Below are 21,065 nucleotides of genomic sequence, written 5' to 3'. Positions count from 1 at the left end.
TTGAGGAAACAATTATGTTACTCCTCTGTGTCAGTGTGTGTGTGTGTATGTGTGTTGTGTGGGACTGGGGTGGTGGGAAGCCAAACTCAAATATCATGAAATCTACACTAACATCTCTCCCCGTGCTTCCCTTCTGCATTTGCTCTTAAGTAATTCCTGGGACGCCATATGATAAGCATTTAACAAATATTAAGCTCCCATTTTGTGCAAAGCCCTGTTTAAATTGTGAAGAAAGGGGCAGAGTATATAAAGACAAGGAAGACTATCTTCTTGCCCCCAAAAAGCTTTCAATCTAGAAGGGAAGACACCAGGTGTACACAAGCCATTTGAGTTTAATGCAAAAGATGCACAACTTCAAAAGCTTTTAGAATTCAGAAAAAGACAAGCTTCAGTCACAGAAAGGATGCTATCCAGGTGTTTTTCCACTGCTTTGGGGTTTGCCCTGCGGGAGCTTCGTGGTGACAGGTGCACCAAGCCGTACGTGCTGACAACAGAGAGCACAGACGGGCTCTCCTGCAAATATTTGCTTTCACATTAATCCAAATTTGGAGTTTAAAAATTATATTTATTAAGGAATGGTAAGAGAGAATAAAGAAGCGTTCAAGGCTGCTTTTCCATAACACGTGGAAAACCAGAACCTGCAGCGGTAAACACACGGACACCACTTGAGAACACCTCGAGGCCTCATGAAGGCTGTGCATCTGAATCATAACATCTGTGGTGACGCAGTGAGGTTTCAGGTTGATGAGTCTCTTACGTTACACCGTCTCCTAACAGGAGAGTCTTCTGTTTTTATTCTTCAGCATGAATTCAGTGGCAGCTGTTTATAAAAGACTTACAGACCTGCAAAGTCAAGTCTGTCCTCACACTAGAACCATGTGATCTGCTGACTGTAACTCTTCCTAAGATAAATATTATGTGAAAATGATGATGCATGCAGACAGCTGAGCTGCAGATGATTGCCTATTCCGTCCATCACCGAGCATTTACAGATGCTCAGCATTCATTTGATGGCGCACCAATATCAATGCTGCCACCACCTCCAATCATCATCATCATCATCATCAACGCACGAGTCCATGTTGATTGCAGATACTATTAATCTTACTTTACAATACAGTGTATTTCAGAATTGACTGTGAAGTAAATTTGTAAAGTGAATCCTGCATTCCCATTAGTGTCAGTTACTGAATAGGAAATAATTTTTTATGGGAGATTAAAAGATAAGAAGCAATACAAACATGATGACTAGTTGATCCCCAGAGCAGCCTAGACAATCTGAAACAAATAGGCACGTTTATTTACAAAAACAAATATCTAGTCTGAGGACCATAGTTTGCCAACCCCTAGTTTAAATAACTGCTGACCTCTAAAGAAAATAGCTTATTTCGAATCACAGATTGCAAATGACATGCAAATCAGTTTCTTATAAATCATACATTTTAAAAAGCCCTTTGAAAGTTGCATAACTTCTTTTCTAAGTGATACGTTTTTTATTTAGTAATTAATCACCTCTTGAGTTACTTTTGGTTTCAATATATATTATTTCATATTGCATATATTTGCCATGAAGCATGCTCTTACTTGAACTACTATTTAATGGCACCTATGTTTGAATTCCATAAATCTTTATAAATGTGTATTGACTGCTTTCACCGTGTATAGATTAATTTGTATATTTTAAAATCAGTGCACACTTACATAATGAATTCAAGTTTTTTTTCTCAGTGCACACATGCACATTATCTGAAAAAAACTGTTCACCACAAGTAGGAGCTGGTGTGGGCCCAGTTCAGGGGTTCTTTCCCTAGAGAGACTCCTGTGTGCAGAAACCAGAGCTCCCTTGGGAGCAGTGGTTACGGGGCTGGTTTTGAAAAATCTAGCAGTGAATCAGAAGGCTGCAGGCTAGGAGGACTCAAAGGTCACAACCAACGTTGCTGGGACGCTTTAACTTTCTAGAGTCTACAAAGCGGTCCCCACCCACCAAGGTCACCAAGGGTGAAAGAACATTTATCTTGGATTTCATCCTTGAAAAATGTGTGTTATGCTTTGGAAGAGAAATAAAACTAGGAACTGGGTATATGGAGCACAAAAAGGCCCACGGGAACTTTTAGGGAGATGCTTAATCATCCTTCTAAGACTTAAAAAAAAAATTACTCGCTTCTAAGGTCAAGGCTTTTAGAGGCCTATGCCCACAGATTTCTAAATATTTTCTTATTGTTTGGACTCCAAAAGAAATAAAAGACCCTGACATATGTCTACAATCAACAAGGAGCTGCAGGTACTTGGGGAGGCTGGCCTTGAGCTGTGGGCTTATTTTCCACCCCAGAGGTTTCACTACCACTGGCTTAAGCATATGCACAGTGAATAGTTCTCTTGTAAATTAAGTGGTAAATATATACTTACCACTGACACTGATTAGGGCTTAGCAAATTGCTGGGAGTTGAAGGAGGATAAAAAATTTAAGGCCTAATATTTATCTTACAAAGAATCCTCACCTCCCAACAATTACATGTGAAAACAGGACCATGTATGATAATAATAACAGGACACTCAGACCTGAAAACTAATGGGAGGCATTATCTGGGTATTTCAGGCTGGAGAAAAGTCACTGCCAGGGCCATATTTCGTGGTAACTGAACACTGTTATTTGAATTTTCACTAATATGCATTATCTATGCTTTATTTTGCTTCTCTAGGGACAGGTACAAAACACTGCGCTGACAGTATCTTCTTTACTCTCCTGTTGGTCGGTTAAGATGCTTACGAAAGCTGTTTTCTCGGTACCTCCATTTCTTCTTGTGTAAAGTGCATAATTCTACCTGTCTTCCTCCTACTTCAGAGAAGCTAGGAGGGGGGGAGATAGTATCTGTAGGATGCTTAGCAGTATCTGGAGATCAGTGCGGTGAGTCAGGAAGGGTTACCACTAGGCCGGTGCAAGAGAGAGCCAACATAAACACTGTTTCTTAAAAGGGATCATAATAATCTGTGTTTACTTACTGAATCATTTACTGAATTATTTATAAACAGTAGCCTGTCAAAAATTCAATGTCAGCTTCCATGTCTGAACTGCTCTCTAAAGTATGTCCAAAGCTCAAATTCTTTGTTACAAAGAAACGCTGCACGTTCTAAGATATGCACCCGCACACGCACATACACACTCCCCTGGGGGTGCATTTATTTTAGCTGTATTGTCAGCTAATGAGCCCTTAAGGCTGAAAAGATCTGATGAAGACGGATCCTCGGGGCGCCTGGGTGGCTCAGTCGGTTAAGTGTCTGCCTTCGGCTCAGGTCATGATCCCGGGGTCCTGGGATCGAGCCCCGCATTGGGCTCCCTGCTCGGCGGGAAGCCTGCTTCTCCCTCTCCCACTCCCCCTGCTTGTGCGCTCTTTTTCTCTCTCTCACTGTCAAATAAATAAATAAAATCTTAAAAAAAAAAAGACGGATCCTCAAAGCTGAGGAGGTCACTTGGCTCAGATGGGGGCAGTGATGTGTAATAGGGCAGGAGTGGGGCCACTATTCCCTCAGCAGCTGACGCGCCAACAGGATACACAGTGGTGGTACAGAGATGTCCTGTGACAGATCCCAAGGCTAGACCATGACCCTAGGCTCCATGACCTGAAGTCAAGGTTCTATGGAAGGCTTTCTGGGAAAGACGGTATGTGTTTATAGTAACAGAGAAGAGAAATATCTCTTCCTGTATACCTTTAGCCCTCTCCCTTCATAAATGCCTGCTAAAGGGCACGGAGGTGCTCTGTGCTGACCAAAGAGTAATTATGATATTGGGGGAAACCTGGCTTTTTTATTTTTTATTTTTTTACTTTTGTTTGTGTGTACAAAACCCAACAACTATTCATTAAGCACTTGGCATGTGCCAGGTACATCCCAGATATTGTGGGATACAAGGATGTATAAGATAAAGCCCCTCCCCCTGATGATAGTAGTCTATTCCAAGGGAATAGAAAGCAGACCAAAGAACCCATAAGGTTGAAACAAATGACATGATATTAAGGTCCAACATACAGTTGAGTACAGGACATTTCACCCAGTTCAATCCTAATACTTGTTGGAATAAACTAAGAGCCATGAGGGAATACAATAAACATCACGGGCCAGGTACTATTCTAACTCTTTTAAATATATCAACATTTTTAATTCTCACAACAACTGTGAGGTAGGTACTATTAGCATCCCTATTTTATTTAAAAATTTTTTTTATTTTATAAGGATTTTATTTATTTGACAGAGAGAGAGAAAGCATGAGCACAAGCAGGGGGAGTGGAAGGCAGAGGGAGAAGCAGGCTTCCCGCTGAGCAGGGAGCCCGACGCGGGACCTGGTCCCAGGACCCTGGGATCATGACCTGAGCCAGAGGCAGACGCTTCACCAATGGAGCCACCCAGGCGCCCAGCATCTCTATTTTAGAGATAAACACACAAAACAAAACAGAACCAAGGTACAGATAGCTTATACAACTCAGGAGCGTTCATTCAGGAAGTATGTGGTAGATCCGGGGCTACAGCGGTCTGTCTTGCTATCAGAGTGAGTTCTTTCTACAGAGATTCCAAAACGAAAGTACTCATCCTCTGATGGGATAAAGTGACATTTGAAATATGCCTTAAAGACAAAATCCATGGAGCATGTTCCTGATTCAGAGGAAAGAAGAGGGAATTTCTGGCAAAGGGGTCCGTGGGAAAGGATATGATGAAGCAGGAAATGCAGGGACACAGACATGGGTGTCCACAGTATACAAGAGAGATAAGGCTAGAAAATCATGGAGGATCCACGTCATGGACCTTCTTGAATGCCAGGGAGAGGAGTTTATTCATATCATAGAAAACTGGGGGTGCTCCTGAAGGTGATGGGGCAGAAGAGCCACTGCATCAGATGTAGGGGGGGAAGAATGAATATGGGAGCAGAGAGCAGGACAGCTTGGAATAGAGAAAAACAGGAGGTAAGAAAGAGAAATGAGCAGGTAAAGACAGGAGTCCAGCTAAGAACAGAAGATAAGGATCGGCAAAGGTGACAACTACTATATCAAATTTATGTCCCATAATCATGTTTGTATTGAAAAGTAACTCATGATTGTGAAGGAAGTTGTTCGTGAACTTATTAGACTTTAAGCAATTCATCTGTTGTGCCCATCTAAGAGGATAAGCTTTTGGAGTCCTTTCAACACGTAACTCTGATCTCAGTCGTTGACGCTGATGTTCACAATGCCTGTTTTCATAAAACCTTGGACTAACTTATGCTCCAAATGCCAGTCAGTGAGACTTCCATATTTTTTCCTTATTTTAATTTGAAGGGGAAATGTCACTGATCACAAAATTTACACTTTCATAGTAAGATGCAGTAAATTCAGTGAAAAGGAATGACTTAAAAATGAGAGGAAAAAAAGGTCTTCAGAAAGATGTGCACGACATATGTCTGTCAATGCTGCTCAGCAGTAGGATTAGGTTTATGATTTGCACCTAAGGTCATTGGAACCTGGGGGCTGATGGTTACGGCTGTCCACACAGCTAGAACGTACTTACATCACCAGCTCACTATAGGAAACCCATCGGGAGGAGACTTTGGGCTTCTCGATACAGAGGTGTTTGGCAGGCACATGGGTAGTGGTTCCAAATCTGGAGACAAAGTGCATCCTGTGTGACTGAGCAGTGAGGGGACAAAGAGGCGCACACTTGGGTCAGACTCTGGTCAGTGCGTACCCCTTGTCTACTGTTGCTATACTGTAGCCTTTGCCCGGAAGGAAGCTGTCCTCAGAGTATAAACCACTTGATTCCCATGAGTCCTTTCCGCGCCGGAACACTCAGGGTGATGAATGTGTGATTAACACAGGTGGGGGGATCTGATGCTCTCTGCCGGCTCCAGCCAGCTAAGAGCCTCCACGACAAGGGGTGTTTGTGGGACTTGCTAAGTGTAGGGAAGGTAACCAGGGAGCTATTAAGGCTGCTTCCATTTAATTTATTTATTTGCAATATCATTTATTCCTTACACTGTTCAAGGTGCCACTTTAGGTCCTGTGAGTTACACAACTCTGAATAAGATACAGCTGTTCACAATCCAGAGGGGGAGATAAGAGAAAAATGCAAATAACTCTACTGCAAAGCAGCATCTGATGTATTCCTTAAAAGTGGTATAAAATTACATGATCTCTCTTAATGTCAAGCCTGGGAAGGGAAGCACGGTCTCAGGCCAAGGGTCAAAGGGTCCTGGATGAGCTTTAAAGTACGGACAGGATTTATAGTTACAGAATGTGGTGTGAGGTGGAAGGAGGACTGTTCTGGAAGATGGGATGACATGAGCAAAGTCCCAGGGGGGTACTAAGTAGCGTAGACTTACAAGCTGGGGGGAAGGATGTTGGATTTCAGTGTCTTGGGACAGGTTTGCAGTTTGAAATCTGGGTTGTTTAGAGCAGAGTGATATGCTGGGTTCTTATAATTGCCATTGGCATATAAGAAAGGAGAGATGAGTGGGGGGAGGAGAGGGGAGGGAGACAGTGATGAAGGGGTTACAGCAACAGCCCAAGAATAAAGTCAAGGGGCCTGCAGAGGTGGGGTGGCATTTACCTACATTAGGTCAGTTCTGTCTAGAATTTTTTCTGAGAGGGTTGTAATATTTTTTCCTTCATGGGGATTTTGCTTTGAATCTGAGAATTTAGAAAAGTGCACATAGGAAATGTCTGACTTATAACTGTGTAATGACAGGACATTTCATGTTGAACACTAGGTGTTTGTGTAAAATCATCTCCTGAGTGAGAACAGGAGCTCCCTGATGTTAGGACAATATCTTCCTCAATCCCTTCTTCCCCAGAGTGCAGAGCTTGTGCTGGGTGCACAGCAGAGAGTTAAATGCTTGTGAAACAGTGACAGTGTACAAGGTGAGGTGACGTGAGCACCAGGGTCTATCACATCTCAATGAGACGCTCAGATGACAAAGGTGGCCATGTGTCCAAGCCTGTGCTCTGTGGAAAGTGAGTGCTGATAGACACACCCACCGACAGGGGTAACTTTATCCAATCAGTCTTGGGAGAGAGGGGAGCTAACTTTTGATCAGGGGAAGCTGGAAGGACAGTATTCTTTTTTGTGTGGGCAGGTCAATATCTATGTGCTATATCACAGATAAGGGATAACTAGGATTCTTGTCTATCACAAAGACAGAAAATCAACATATGCCAAAGGACTTAGCAGGAATTTCTTCAACAGACCTGCCATACCCAGAGGTTGTATTACAACAAGTCCAATGCTTAGGTTCCTCTCCCCGTGACTTCACAAAGAAGATGGGAAGAACTGTACTCCCCTTCAGGGGAAAGTGAAGGGCAGTGTACTATGTTTGTGTGCGGAGGAGGGGCCAATGTGGGATGCAACATGCACCATTAGTAGAACATTCTTCTTTTGTAAGTTTTAAATTTTAATTCCAGTATAGTTAGCACACAGTGTTATATTAGTTTTAGGTGTACAATATAGTGATTCAACAATTCTATACATAGTAAAACATTTTTAACTGATTCCTTTTCATTTCCTTGCAGAAAGTAGGAATAAATCACGTCATCCGCTGCGTGAAGGCTTTGAAATATACTGGCTGGGATAACCCAAACATGACTAAAAAGCCACCCTTTTTATAACCTCTCGTATTAATTAGGGAGCAGATGAACATGTCAGAGGCTTCTAAAACAGGAGGAGGGTTGTAAAGAGTTTGTGGCCTGGCACAACGGACAAGTGGATGCCACTTGCAAAAAAACAGCACTAACCTTCCCTTTGAGTCACCTCCAAGGATTTATATCTCATTTAGAAATCTACTCTGTAATTATGTCATAAAATCCAAATTATGGTTTCAAGACGCCGGAATTGCCAATGAAACAGCAATGGCGTTAAGCTCAGTTAGGTGCACGGTCTTCCCTTCCTCTATTGTGTCGTGTGGACTCCAGCATATACTTCAAATGATGAGAAAATCCTTCCCTGGAATTTAATTAAAGGCACCTACGACTGATGAGGATTTGTTTTAGGTCATGTGAGGAATTTAGAAGAAGCATAAAAAGTGGGCCTTGTCTTAAAGCTAAACATAATTACTTAATTCACGTGGCCCACACAGCTCATTGAGTTCTGCACATGGTACTAACACATACACTCAAATCCCGTGAAGTACATCTATCGTGGAGCACGGGACAAAGTTCTATGGGAGCACAGAGGCAGAACAAGTCTTTGGTCCTAGACGATTTAGAGAAGCTTCCCCACAGAGCTAATGCCTGAGTTTAGTCTTGGGGATGAGGAGGAGATTGTCAGAAGACAAGAGGGCGATGTGCAAAGGCATTTCAAGAAGAGATAGCTTGCATGAAGGCAGAGTTTTGGAGCATAAGATGATATGGTTGAAGGGACAAGTTTAACTGTCAATGCGATCACTAGGTATAGAAATATCTCAAAACAATAATGACAATATAATACCCAATTTGTAAAAGGAGGCAGGTTCCTAAAGTCAATAAACTAATTGTTGGTCCACAATGTTATCTAATCTTTTTTTTCCCCTTCTCCTTAATTTGGCTTTACTTAACCTCTAAGGATAAGCAAATTAGAGAAATAAAGAAGCAGCCTTGCAGTGAAGCTGAAAAAGACATCCTTTAAAAATATGTATTTTTTGCTTATTTGTGCAATTTCCATCAGTCATTCATCTGGGTACCAAATCTCAAATACAGCAAAGAAAGGACGGTAACTTGAATTACAGTAAAGCATGGACAAGATCACTGATGACAGAAAAAGAACTGAAATTCTTACTTGTCCCTGGGCCTGGATTAACTCTTTGCAGACTCTGGGATGGTCTGCCAAGGATAGCTGGTGCGGCTGGAACAGAGAGAGAAGAAAACCATTAGGCATCCCCGTAAAAATGGTCTGATGTGACCCTGTTACAATTTCACTTTCAAGTGACAAAATGTGACCTGGCCCAACCTCACAATAATTCTCTTTCTTGTTTTCCTTCTTTCTTTTTAAAATTAAAAGCACACCTACCCTCTAAAAAGAACTCCTAAATATCAGAGCACACGGAAACCCAGTGCTAGTCACCTCTGGTCTCTAGACATGATCGGGAACAATGGAAAAATGCCTTCCTAGAACATTCGAGTCCAAGCTTGAGTCTTGCTTGTGAAAATGGAGAGGAACATAAATTCTTTTTTTTTCAAAACCGTATTAAAAACAGTTTGGTCAAACAAGTTCATTCTTGGAAATAAACATGTGAGCAATCCCGGGAATGGGGAAGGGATGAGGGGAACTGAAAAGTTAGGTAGGGCGGACACAGAACTTTGTGACGTGAGATGGGCAATGAGTCATCGATTCTAAAAGCGGTTATAATTCTATGGATACTACTATTATGTTGTATTGAAAACAGGAAGAATGGAAAAGGATTAGTGTAGTTGTCATTGAACCGCTGAACCGGGTTGTTTTGTTACAAGAGTATGCAACTGTTATCTGGGCTTGGTGGAGAGGGGTTTTCCTAGGATTCTACACCTCCTTAGAGGGGTGAAGTGGTTCAGGCTTACAACGAACTCTGAACACCACCTGAAAGAGGGGAAACTGCTGATGCTCTCGGTCCTCAGTAGAAACCCACAGAAACAATGCTAAGACATCTTTCTCTGATTATGAAAAAAGGGCAAGGAACCAAACAAAGATGCACTGGGCAGGAAGCTGATCCATTCCTGTCCCCCTGAATTTCAGAGGCAGGTGGGTCCTGCCCACCCCCCCCCCAGATCCACTTTTGAATGTGCTTTTCCACGAGCCCCTCCCACCTAGCTACCAGTAGGAAGCAGCTCTCAGGGCTGGTGTTCATGATAACAGAACCCAACAGATGAAGTTAAGAGCCTCTCATTAAACACTGCAGAATTCTAACCTTTGTAAGCTTTTCAGTCTGGGCATATTAGCGAGAGCATTTTTACAAGTGAAACTAGGTTTTGGGGGTTTTGGTGAGTTCATATTTTAAATTATGTATGAATATGAGTTCTGAAAGTATTTCTTTTATTCTCTCTCTAAATTTTAATATTAGCTCATTTGCTGCCAAATGCAATAAAGAATTATGACAAAAAGCAAACAATACACATTTACCTAGAGTAGATAATGTATTACACATTGATTTTAATGTGCCCAGAAGGAAAATTGCATTTTATGGAAATCACCTCAAGGCTACTTGACTAGATGCCTTGATAGCCTAAGTCTTTATTATTACCATCATCTAGAACATGCCCCCCTCCAATTCCTTGCTACAAACCAGAGAACACTCTGTTTTATGACCCTTTGCCTGAAGTTGGGCACTAAAACATTATTCTCAGTTGAGGTTTGGCAAGTTTACATAATTTCTAACTATAAATCACCTGTTTCCGAGACAATTGTATACACCTTGAGAAACGTTTGATAGCTCAAAGGAAGAGTAAAATTAAGTCAATCATGGGATGCCATACGATCATATGTGTTATTTTGGTCAAAATTACTGGCAAGTGTGTCTCAATTTTCAGCTTAAAACTGGGAACACTTAATGGACACCATTTTCCAGGCACAGATCAGCAGCAAAGCTGACAAATCTCTCCAGAATGATGACTGAGATGGAATGTGGGGGTCAATTATGAGGCCCCAAGGGAGCATGCAGAGCCAAACCTCAGGCCCGGAAATGTCTGGGGAGCCCTCGCCACCCCTGACAAACCAGGATTTTGCTTTCCTTGCAGACAGACATCTGGTGCTTTCCTCTTTATGGTATCAGCATTTGGTAACATTTTCATAAAGCAAAAAGTCGTCCTCAGCTAACACTCTCCACAATATGTGATGAGTCGACATAAAAGGAACAAGGAAACACCTCAAGGAAACACCACAGATTTGCGCCAGCCCCACAAGGGTGCTGTTTACAAAAGCAAAACACAATAAATAAAAGTGCCTTCATAGCAAACAGAGGTGTCATGCTAAGTTGCCAATTTTAATTCGCGGCAAAGCTGTCCTTAATGTCCTTACAGACGTAAGCACAGAGCAGTGAGGGAAAAACAAACACAGGGTGACAATAAGCAGTTAATGAAAACTCCGACATACTTATTATAGGAGCTTTTAAGCACCGGTGCCACAAAATGGATTGGCTGGAGCCCCTGGCCTCGGCGAGCTCACAGTCTTCTGGGCAGAAATCCATATAGGAAGGAGCGGCCATGCGATGGGGGGGGCCCTTAACAAGTCTGGACAAGCTGCCTGGGGAAGGGGACTCCTTGAGACAGGTGCTGAACTTGGGATGAACAGGCAAGGGAGAGAAAGGGAAAGGCAGTTGGGGCCAAGGGAACCGCCGCACAAAGGCCAAGGCGAGACACACCTGGGCAGGTGAAGAGCTCTAATCTGTCTGTGGAGAGTGGGGAGAGCGCAGCTGAGCTGGGGTGTGTGGAATTGGGGGAGAAGTCAGGGGCACCTTGGGGATGGTCTTTCCAAAGAACTTCATTTTGAACCTGCAAACACTGGAGAACTCCTGCTCTCCAGTGCCCTGAGGTAGAGCTCCTCACGGTGGACCTGCCCACGAACAGGACCCCCAGACTAGAACTAACTACAGTCTAATCTTTCTTATTTGTGTCCAACCTGGTACTCAATTTCCCAACTATGGCAGGTAACTGAACCTGGTTCTCCATCTATAAAGTGGGGACAGTGACAGTATCTATATATGCAACATTTAAATCAGTTAGTACACACAATATACCAAATATATAAGTGCTTAGTAAATGTTATTCTTTTTTTTTTGGAGGAAGGAGAGAGGGGGAGAGGGAGAATCTTATGCAGGCTCTATACTGAGTGCAGAACCCGATGTGAGGCTCAGTCTCACCACCCTGAGATCATGACCTGAGCTGAAATCAAGAGTTGGATGCTTAACTGACTGAGCCACCCAGCGCCCCAATGTTAAATATTCTTATCATAGTTATTATCACTGTCAGTTATTGCTAACCACTACCCTGAAAGCAAGGGCACATCTTCTCCCATGGAGACCTTGACAGTGTTTTCACACTAGACTGTGCGAGGCTAGGGCTTTGTACCTATGAGGGAGGATGCTGCCCTAAGCCCAGTGAGACCCCCCACCATTTACATGTACCGTGCAGGCTGTATGTAGGCAGTGGGACCCTGGGGAAGTGATTTCAGTGGCGTAGGGGATGCAAATCGACTTGTGTCAAAGATTCAGCCTGGGACTAAATGCAGTCAATTCCAGTTCTTGTAAATTAGTGAATACTCCATCAGGAAGGGAACTAGAGTGAGAGGATCAATGTTCTGGGGAGTACTGTAATTTACTAGTTGTGCAGCAATGGCATTTAGAACCAGCCCCAAACAGACCATGCGAACACACAAGTAAACCAGGGTACTGATTACAGCAACCAATTTACACGTGACGAGACGTAACATAAAGGGCCTCACATGGTGGCTGCCGTAAATTAAGCCTTGGTTAATGTTAGCTATTGTTATCACTACCAGGTTATGATAAGGATGATGATATAAGTGCCATGAAATCTCTATCTCAAGACTTCCTCTGTGATCATTGTTTTGCAATACATCTATCAAATCATTATGTTGTACACCTTAAACTTACACAATGTTTTATGTCAATTTTATCTCAACAGAACTGGAAAAAAGAACTTCTTCTGAGAGCTTTTGCTTTCTCCTTCAGGCAGGTTAGTTGTTCTCCACCCAACAGCCCTGGATATTGCTTTTTTTTTTAAAGTTTTTTTTTAAAAGATTTTATTTATTTATTTGACAGAGAGAGACACAGTGAGAGAGGGAACACAAGCAGGGGGAGTGGGAGAGGGAGAAGCAGGCCTCCTGCTGAGCAGAGAGCCCGATGTGGGGCTCGATCCCAGGACTCTGGGATCATGACCTGAGCTGAAGGCAGACACTCAACAACTGAGCCACCCAAGCGCCCCACTTAATGTTCTTTTATCTTGATATCACATGCTTATCTTTTTAATAGAAGCACTGATGGCCAAGTTAAAAAATGAGACGTGTTTAGAGCTCACGTTTATTGTTTGCTTAAAATGCACCAGGCACTATGCTTCTGGACTTTCCCATTTTCCCTCCACAACGACCATCTGAAGTATTATTATGAGTTACATTTTATGGATGAGGGGTCGGAGGTTCAGACCAACTAACTAACTTGTCCTAGGCTACCCAGCAGTTACATGGTAGAAGCCAAAATTGAACTGGAGCCAGATTCTGACTGCACCCCACTCTACTGTTCCCCAAACTTGCCTGACCATCAAGAACCACGGCGGCATTTTGTTAAACATGTGGATTCCAAGGTCCTGTCTCAGATCTGTAGAATCTGAATCTCTAGGGAACTGGTCGATTGGTATATTGGCAAGAACCTGAGAATCTGTATGTTTATCTTCTATGCCCCATTCCCCAGCCAGGTGATGCTTATGACAAGACACATTTGAGAAATTCTTCCCTACACACTACTTTGTTGCTCTGCTCAGAGTCACTGTGTCCTTCTTTGGGGTTCCCCTGCTAGGACTCCCCACTGTATGCCCACAGCCAGTGCTCATGAGGGTGCACTCGCGAGAGCGCAGGTTGATTTGTTTGAACACCGCAGACATCCTGGAAAGTTCTATTGATGGGGCCAGGTTGCTGAGGCTTTGGGCAGAAATACCCCTCAGGGGTCAATTCATGAGAAGGCTGGCAGCCAGGATTTCTTTTGCTCTGTCATCCAGTGATGTTACACAGCAGGTCGTGGGGCTGCGATTGTCTTCGGTCATGACTACCCCTTGGCACACCGAGTCCCAGGCTGATGGCAGTGATAATTCTAAGCTGGAATTTCCTTTCCTATGTGGCTCACTGGATTAGCTGAATCCCCATTCGCAATTTCTCCCCCGGACTGAAGTATACTATATCGTACATGTTATGACTCTTGGCAGCTCTAAAGAAGACTGTGAAATCTGAACAGGAAATCTTTGGACCTTTGGAACAGACAATATTACCTCCATGAGGGAGTGCGCTTCTCCTAGACTGGAACAGTAAATCACAGGGCACATCACAGGAAGATAATTTAAACAAGCAAACAAAAGGAACCATGAAATAATGCGGGTGGTTTCAAACACCTTCTAATGCTAAAAAAGCTGCTTTACAGACAATATATAGCAATTTGGAAGAGAAACCAGCATCAGGAAAAGCCCCACATGGCTGAAATAAATCTGCAGTGGTCATATTTTCCTGTAAATATATTTTGAGAGTAGCTGGGCCTCAAGGTAAGAATCAATGGTGCAGGGAAAGATCTTAAAGACCTTCTTTTCTCACAGGCCAGCCCCTGGCTTCGTGGGCCCAATGCGGGAAGTTTCCTGATAATAACTTCAAGCTTCACATACTCCTTTCCTGTCTGGCAGTGGTCTCCTTGGTGAGCTTTTTTTTTTTTTTTTAAACCATCCTCCTGACACAAGCTTACGCACGTACTGAGGACATCTGCTTGTAATTAAAGGCATACTAGGGCCTGACGTTTCCCACGTAGTCCTCTGGGTGATAAAGCCAGTTAAAGGTGCCGTGATTGAAGAACACGTCGGTGGTGGGTTGTTGTTGTTGTTGTTGCTGTTTCTAAGAACTAAAAGGAGCAATTAATATGAATGCTGGCTCTCGGCTGGCTTGCATCTTCCTTCGGCAAAGCTTCCCAGCAATTTCTCTGGCTTTCCCTTCCAACTGCTACAAGAACAGTTAAACACCCTGCCCAGCTAGCCGCTCCTAAAGCTGCTTTTCATTATGGAGACAGCAGGGGTGTCAACACCGGGCGATGGGCAGGAAGCCAGCCCTTGTGCCATGTGATGGTCAGAGCCCAGGGCAGGTACAGCCAATGCTAAGAAGAGCAACCGGAATCCCAGGTTGGCTCTAGGCCAAGATCAATACTAGGTAGGCCAGTCGGGGACATAGGGCTGAGAACAGAGGGACAGATAAAGAGAGTAGGTCAGACTGAGGCGTAGGGAGAAGGGCAGAAGTGTCTCTTCCCTTATAATGTTGTTTTAGATGTTTTTAATACCTGTGAATCCACTCATTACAGCAGTAGAGTCAGAATGATTTAATAAAGCCCAGAGCTCAGACGGTGACTCATAGATGGTGTGCCGGACTTGGCACCTCTTCTCAACTTTGTATTCAACGGCATCACGTCATCAACTTGAAATCAGCCAGAGTGGGATTATTTACACAATAAAAGCTTTTTACACAAATGCTACAAATCAAGGCTCCCTGCCATCTAATCCTATGGAAATTCCATCCACCTTCCCAGATCAGTTTGAGTGTATTCTCCTCCATCAGTGTTTATTTTCTCCCAACTGGAATCCATCTCTCCATCCTTTGTGTTTTTATGACACTTAAAAACAACAACAACACCTGGACCATGGCACTGTTTCCTGCTTACCATCTTAGTTATCTGACTTGTGCAGCGAATGATAAACTCCTTGCAGCTTGAAGGCAAGGACCATGTCTCATTCTCCTTTGGATTCGCCATCACATTAGCACAGTTCCCTAAATATATAGTGAGTGCCCCATACATATTCATGAAGTTACCGAATATCTCAGCAGGAACTCTTCCAACAAGGAAAGTTGGGAGGCATCTTGACTTTACTTATATTATTACTTTGAATTTGTCAGACATCTTGTGGCCCCTGGAGTCTGAATTTGCATAAAAGAAACACGTTACTAGATCCTGTGATGAATGTCCTCCTGGGACCGTGAATGCTCAAACTTGAGGCAGCGTCTGCAAAGTTTTAACCCATTTTCATGGTACCTAACTCCTTAACAGTATTCAGTGAGGGGAAAAGAATGAAAATAAGACTGTTTAATTTTCTCACCTCCCTTCTGTCACCTGGATGGTGAATTTGCCTGGTTTTGCTTACAGCACTAAGCCGGTCTTTTGATATCACGGTGTACAGTACTTGTTGCCCGTTTATGAGGCTGAGACTGGTAGTAGTGACTCTGAAGTCCTGGGAATTGATTGTTCTGGCAAATTTATGGATTTTCTTGTTTAGACCGGTTACTGTTGCAGAAGCAGAGCATGATAAGGGTGTCCTAAGAAAGCATATACATTGCCAGAGGTTTTAAGGTGTATTTTCCCCTCTCTGGACAAAGGCATCTCTCATCAACAGGTTGGTCTGGGTTCTTGCTTTCCAAGCTCTACTCGTCAATTTCCATGTGACATTTCTTGAACAAAATCCTATTCCCTTGAGAAGTAGGTATTTGTGAGCTAGAGAAAGTGATCTGCAGTTAGAACTGTAGTGCGGGACCCCTTACTGATGTGCCATGTGCTGTCCTAGACGCTGGGGATACCGTGGTGAAGAGAACAGAGAGAATTCTGCCTCTCTGGGCCCATGTTCTAGCGTGTGCAGGGGAAGACAGTAAACAGATAAACAAATAGATAATGCCAGGGAGCAGGGTTCGGTAGCAAGATGTGGCGAGAGTGGCTATCAGAGACTTGAAAAGCAGCGTGGAAGAATATGGGCTCTGAGATGGATTGAGCAAGGAGGCCAGTGTGGCAGTGGAGAGAGGGAGTGGGGAGAAGGATTTGAGGCTGCAGAAGTGCCAGGAGTCAGATCTTGCACAGTTTGCAGACCAGGGTAAGGACATAACGGCTCACCGTGTCGGTTTCCACGATAGGAACCCCAGTGAGCTGGAGCTGCTACCGCTGTCAGACCTGTCCCATTATGGTGTGTCCTCCCCACTTGAATCCCTTACTGTAATGGCTTGGAATTGGGAGGTGTTGGCATTCGGTTCTGAGACTATTTGGTGGATGGCTTTAATTCATTAATTACCCTTATCGCACTGTACTTGACCTGGGTTACAGACATAAACCAGAGGGTCTTTTTGTTGTTGTTGTTCAGGATATATTTATTGAGCACCTACTATGCACACAAGGCACTCTGCTGGGCACTGGGATATGGTGGGGAACAGACTAACACGGGCCTCAAGGCTCATTTCTCTCTATTAACCTAAATGGGTCCTTAGCCCTGGATCAATGCATCTGTTTGCCATCTGGAACATTCTTTCTCTTTTTTTAAAGATTTTATTTATTTATTTGACAGAGAGAGAGAGACAGCGAGAGAGGGGACACAAGCAGTGGGAGTGGGAGAGGGAGAAGCAGGCTTGCTGCTGAGCAGGGAGCCCAATGCGGGGCTCGATCCCAGGACCCCGAGATCATGATCTGAGCCGAAGGCAGACGCTTAACGACTGAGCCACCCAGGCGCCCCCATCTGGAACATTCTTAATCCTAGGTCTTTGCTCACCTTCTATCATTCTTCTCGCTTTCTTCAGAATGGGGAGGAGATCCGAGGTAATTTCCATTTTTAGAGTGGGGGTAATAATTCAGGAAATAATGTACATCTATTGCTTAACAGAATGTCTGGTACATAGTAAATATGTAAGTATTAGTAATTATGTACTACTGAGTATTTATTATTGTGATTGCCTCTCAATTGATGATATTTATTATTTTTGCTACTTATCTGATAGTTACATACGTCCTATACTGTATCTTGCACTATTTAGTTTGCATGTGTTTATATTCTTGCCCCCTCAACTAGATCACAAGTCCCTTGAAAGTTGAAACCACATTTTATCCTTTCTAACCCTGCACACAGTAGGCCCTCAATAAATATCTGTAGTATGATGCCTACCTGGCCTTTTATTCTAACAACCCCTCCTTTTGATGTGTACCTATCAGATTTTAGGTATGTTAGTTAACAAAGAGTCTTAGTGGAACATCATGTACATCTTATAGACATATTTGTTGCATTTGTATATAGTAAAAAAACAAAAACAAAACAACCCAGAAAACTTTGACATAGCTTCGCTCAGATACTTGATTGAAAATGTTTAGATTCATTTTCTGAAGGCCAGTTTTGGAAAGAAATGGTTGGAACTCTGCTCTGTGGCTAACATGGGACCAGTTCCAAGAATTATTTTGCAGTGGAAAATGGAAGCTCTACCAAAAAGTGAATGGAGATGGATAAGGTGACAATCCACCATAGACACGTACCTTGGCAGCAAGGTACCTGATGCTTATTTTTTTGCACTTTGTCCTTTTCCTTGTGCCTTCTGTTGTTCTTGGCTCCACTGAGAGGCAAGCTTTATGGGCGCTGAAGCTTACCTCTAAATCTAACTTTAGTTAGAGTTTCAAAATGGACCATTTAAATAGAGTCAAAACAGTCAATCAAATCACATAACATCAATTTAAAGTGGAAAATTATACTGGGTGTGAAAAAAAATTTTTATGACACTTTTCTGGAAGGAATATGTTTACGCTGAAAAGTAGCTACATTTCTTTATAGCTCTAGGGCAGGCAAAGTCTTACAAGTCTAGAATATAAGTTTTGTTTCTTTGAATTATGTTTAATGTGATGATGATATGACATAAGGAAAAGAAATCAAAAGCCTTATTGATAATCCACATGTGCCCCCTGCTCTGGCCATAGACGCCTTGCACAGTGTGTCTTTGTGTCAGCCCAAAGGGGCACCCTGCCCATAGGCTTTCTGGCGGGACAGGGACACTGTATGGCTTTAAGTGTTCCCTGATCGAATGTGGGAAAAGCAGCAGCTAGCCAAATTCTGAACAGAGTTTTTATTGTGCTGTGGCCAGGAGGTGAGGGGGTGGGAGAAGGACACAACTTCTGCCCTGCTCTACTTTCTGGTGGATATAAGTTAAAGGGACTGAGAGGGACACCTTTGGGTAGATGGAGCAAAGGAAGATCGGGGACTTTACAGAGTTCAAGTTTAGGATCTGCAGCAAATGCAAAAAGTACACATATATTTATACTATTCAATTTACATTTACATGTAGTTTACATTTATATTTAGCGAATGTCCTAGCAGAGCTGGTGCAACTTAAGAGCAACCAAAGTAACATATATGAATATTGAGATCCCAACCGAGTCTTATTTTACCAGCCTCCCGACCCTAAATTACAAAATCTGAATTGCCTAGTTTCTTTTCAATGGAAGGAGTATGTAGGGAAAAGGGATCTATAGAAGCTAGAAATGGTGGGGCCACCAACATCATTTCAAATGAAGAACCCCACTGGATGTTTCTCTTTCCTAAAGAATAACATCAAAAAATAAAAAACTCCTCTGGAAATGATACTCTATTTTTGGGTTCCTAGGAGTTGTCCTCCCAGAATCTTCTTTCTTATTCTTGGATCTTTTAAGCCCTGCCTGAATGACTGACTCTACTTCCAAGTTTCTTCTCCTTTGAATCCACTTCAGCTGTATTTCTAACCCTTTCCCTCCACTAAACCTGCTCTTATCAAATCTAAAGGTCTCTTCTCAGTCAGATGCATTTGACTTAGTAAGACCATTGCCTTTTAAAGATATGCTCTTTGCCTAGCTTTCGTGATGCCACATTTGCTCCTTTTCCCTTTTATTTCACCGGCGGGCTCTTTCTTGGTCCCCTTTGTTGGCTTCTCTTCCTCTGTTTAACCCCTAAATATTATAGTGTTGTAGACTCTTTGCTTCCACAGCCTTTTTTTCCCCCCTGCAAGAGAAATCTCATCAAGTCTCATGGTTTTAAACATCGTCTATATGCTGATGGTTCCATGATGGTTTCTATCTTCAGCCTTAGCCTCTCCACTGAACTCCAGACTCCACTCAGCCTCTTTGGTATCTTCACTAGATTGTATCTCAATCAAAACACAGAACTCTTGAGTAATCCCTGACAAAACCTATCCCTTCTCAACCCTTCACTATCTCTGTAAACTATTTTCCATCTACCCTGGTACTTAAGCCAAAAACCTGCAAGTCATTTTTGTTTCTTCACTTTCCCTAACTCTTACCCCCTGATTCAATCCATCAGCAACTTATGTCAGTTCTATTTCAATCCAATTCTCTCCATCTCCTTTGCTATTTTTATAATCCAAGCTCCCAATCTCTCTTGCTTGGACTATCAGCTTCCTAGCCAGTCTTCCTACCCCCCCCCTTTGTCACCCTTCAATTAACCACTAAAACATTTCACAGGGTGATCTTTTAAAACCATAAATCAGATCATGCTACTCTACTGTCTAAAATTCTTCAATGGTCTGGTGTGTACACAGACTAAAGTCCAAACTCTGTATAATGGCCACCAAGATCCCTTATGTAGTAAACATGGCTGGTTGCCTACCCAGACTGCCTTCTCCCTTCCTCTTTCCTAACAGAACCTTAATTTTGTTCATGTAGCCCTTTCTCTCCAAGCAGCTCATGTGCTTCAAGCCAACCCAATGGCTACTCCATAAGCAGGTATAATTCAATGGAGGGTCATTCCCATCCTCTTCTGAAGTTCAAGAAAGAGGATGTGGCCCAAAGGGAATCTTACTAAGTGGGTTATAGAAAATTGAAGGGAAAAAAAGTTACAGGATGGCATAATCTCCTCGCCTTGTCTGTTTTACCCGAAGCCCAAAGATGAGGCTGATACATCTAAGATAGGAAAGACAGAAAACTCTTGGAAAATAAATTTGGAGTCACTGGATTTAGTCAATCCAAAGCCTGCTCCACCTCTGGTTTTCTAATTATAGGAATGAGTTTTCTTATTCCTTAAGTCAGTTTGAATGATGCTTCCGTCACTTGCTCCTGATCCTGACTGATACATTCCAAGAGTAGCCCCTGCTTTCCTTTTTCACTTCTTGTACCAGTGGTCTTCTTGTCATTATGCCCCAGGCCTGAAACTTGCCCAGCTTATTCAGTCCCAGCTTTTGCTGTTCCTTGCACCGAAATGATCTGTGTGTGACTAGCTGAGGTCTCAGCTCAAATGGTATCCTCCCAGGGATGCTTTCTCTGACCAAATAAACTGTAAGAGGCATCCCCAGTCACTTGTGGGACAACATTGTTTTATTTTCTTCATAGCCTTTATTTATCTTTGTGTTATTTTATTCATTTGTATTCTTTGATTATTTTCCTATCTTTTCCCCATGAGAATATAAGGCCTGAAAAAGCAAGAATCTACTTTCCTGGCACAAAGTAAGCATTCTATAAATATTTGTTGAATGGATAAATACATGGATGAAGCCCTTGGCCCTGTAATAATGGGGACTTTATCTACTTCCTGCTTGTTACCATATCTGCAACAAATTTAAAAGCTGTAGGC

At 42.8% G+C, this 21,065-nt stretch overlaps 1 protein-coding gene across 4 annotated transcripts in view; it reads right to left on the bottom strand.

Moving 5' to 3' along the window:
- GHR (growth hormone receptor) overlaps positions 1 to 21,065 on the bottom strand; it is a 603,240-nt gene that overhangs the window by 66,948 nt on the left and 515,227 nt on the right. For all 4 annotated transcript variants that reach the window (XM_032415198.1, XM_032415199.1, XM_032415197.1 and 1 more), the window contains exon 3: positions 8,770 to 8,835. In XM_032415198.1, the coding sequence (XP_032271089.1) occupies positions 8,770 to 8,835 (66 nt within the window). The remainder of the gene's footprint in view (positions 1 to 8,769; positions 8,836 to 21,065) is intronic.

The sequence above is a fragment of the Phoca vitulina genome, unplaced genomic scaffold (assembly GCF_004348235.1).
Source record: "Phoca vitulina isolate PV1807 unplaced genomic scaffold, GSC_HSeal_1.0 scaffold17, whole genome shotgun sequence".
Lineage (NCBI taxonomy): Eukaryota > Metazoa > Chordata > Mammalia > Carnivora > Phocidae > Phoca > Phoca vitulina.
This window is presented reverse-complemented; position numbering and strand designations above follow the sequence as displayed.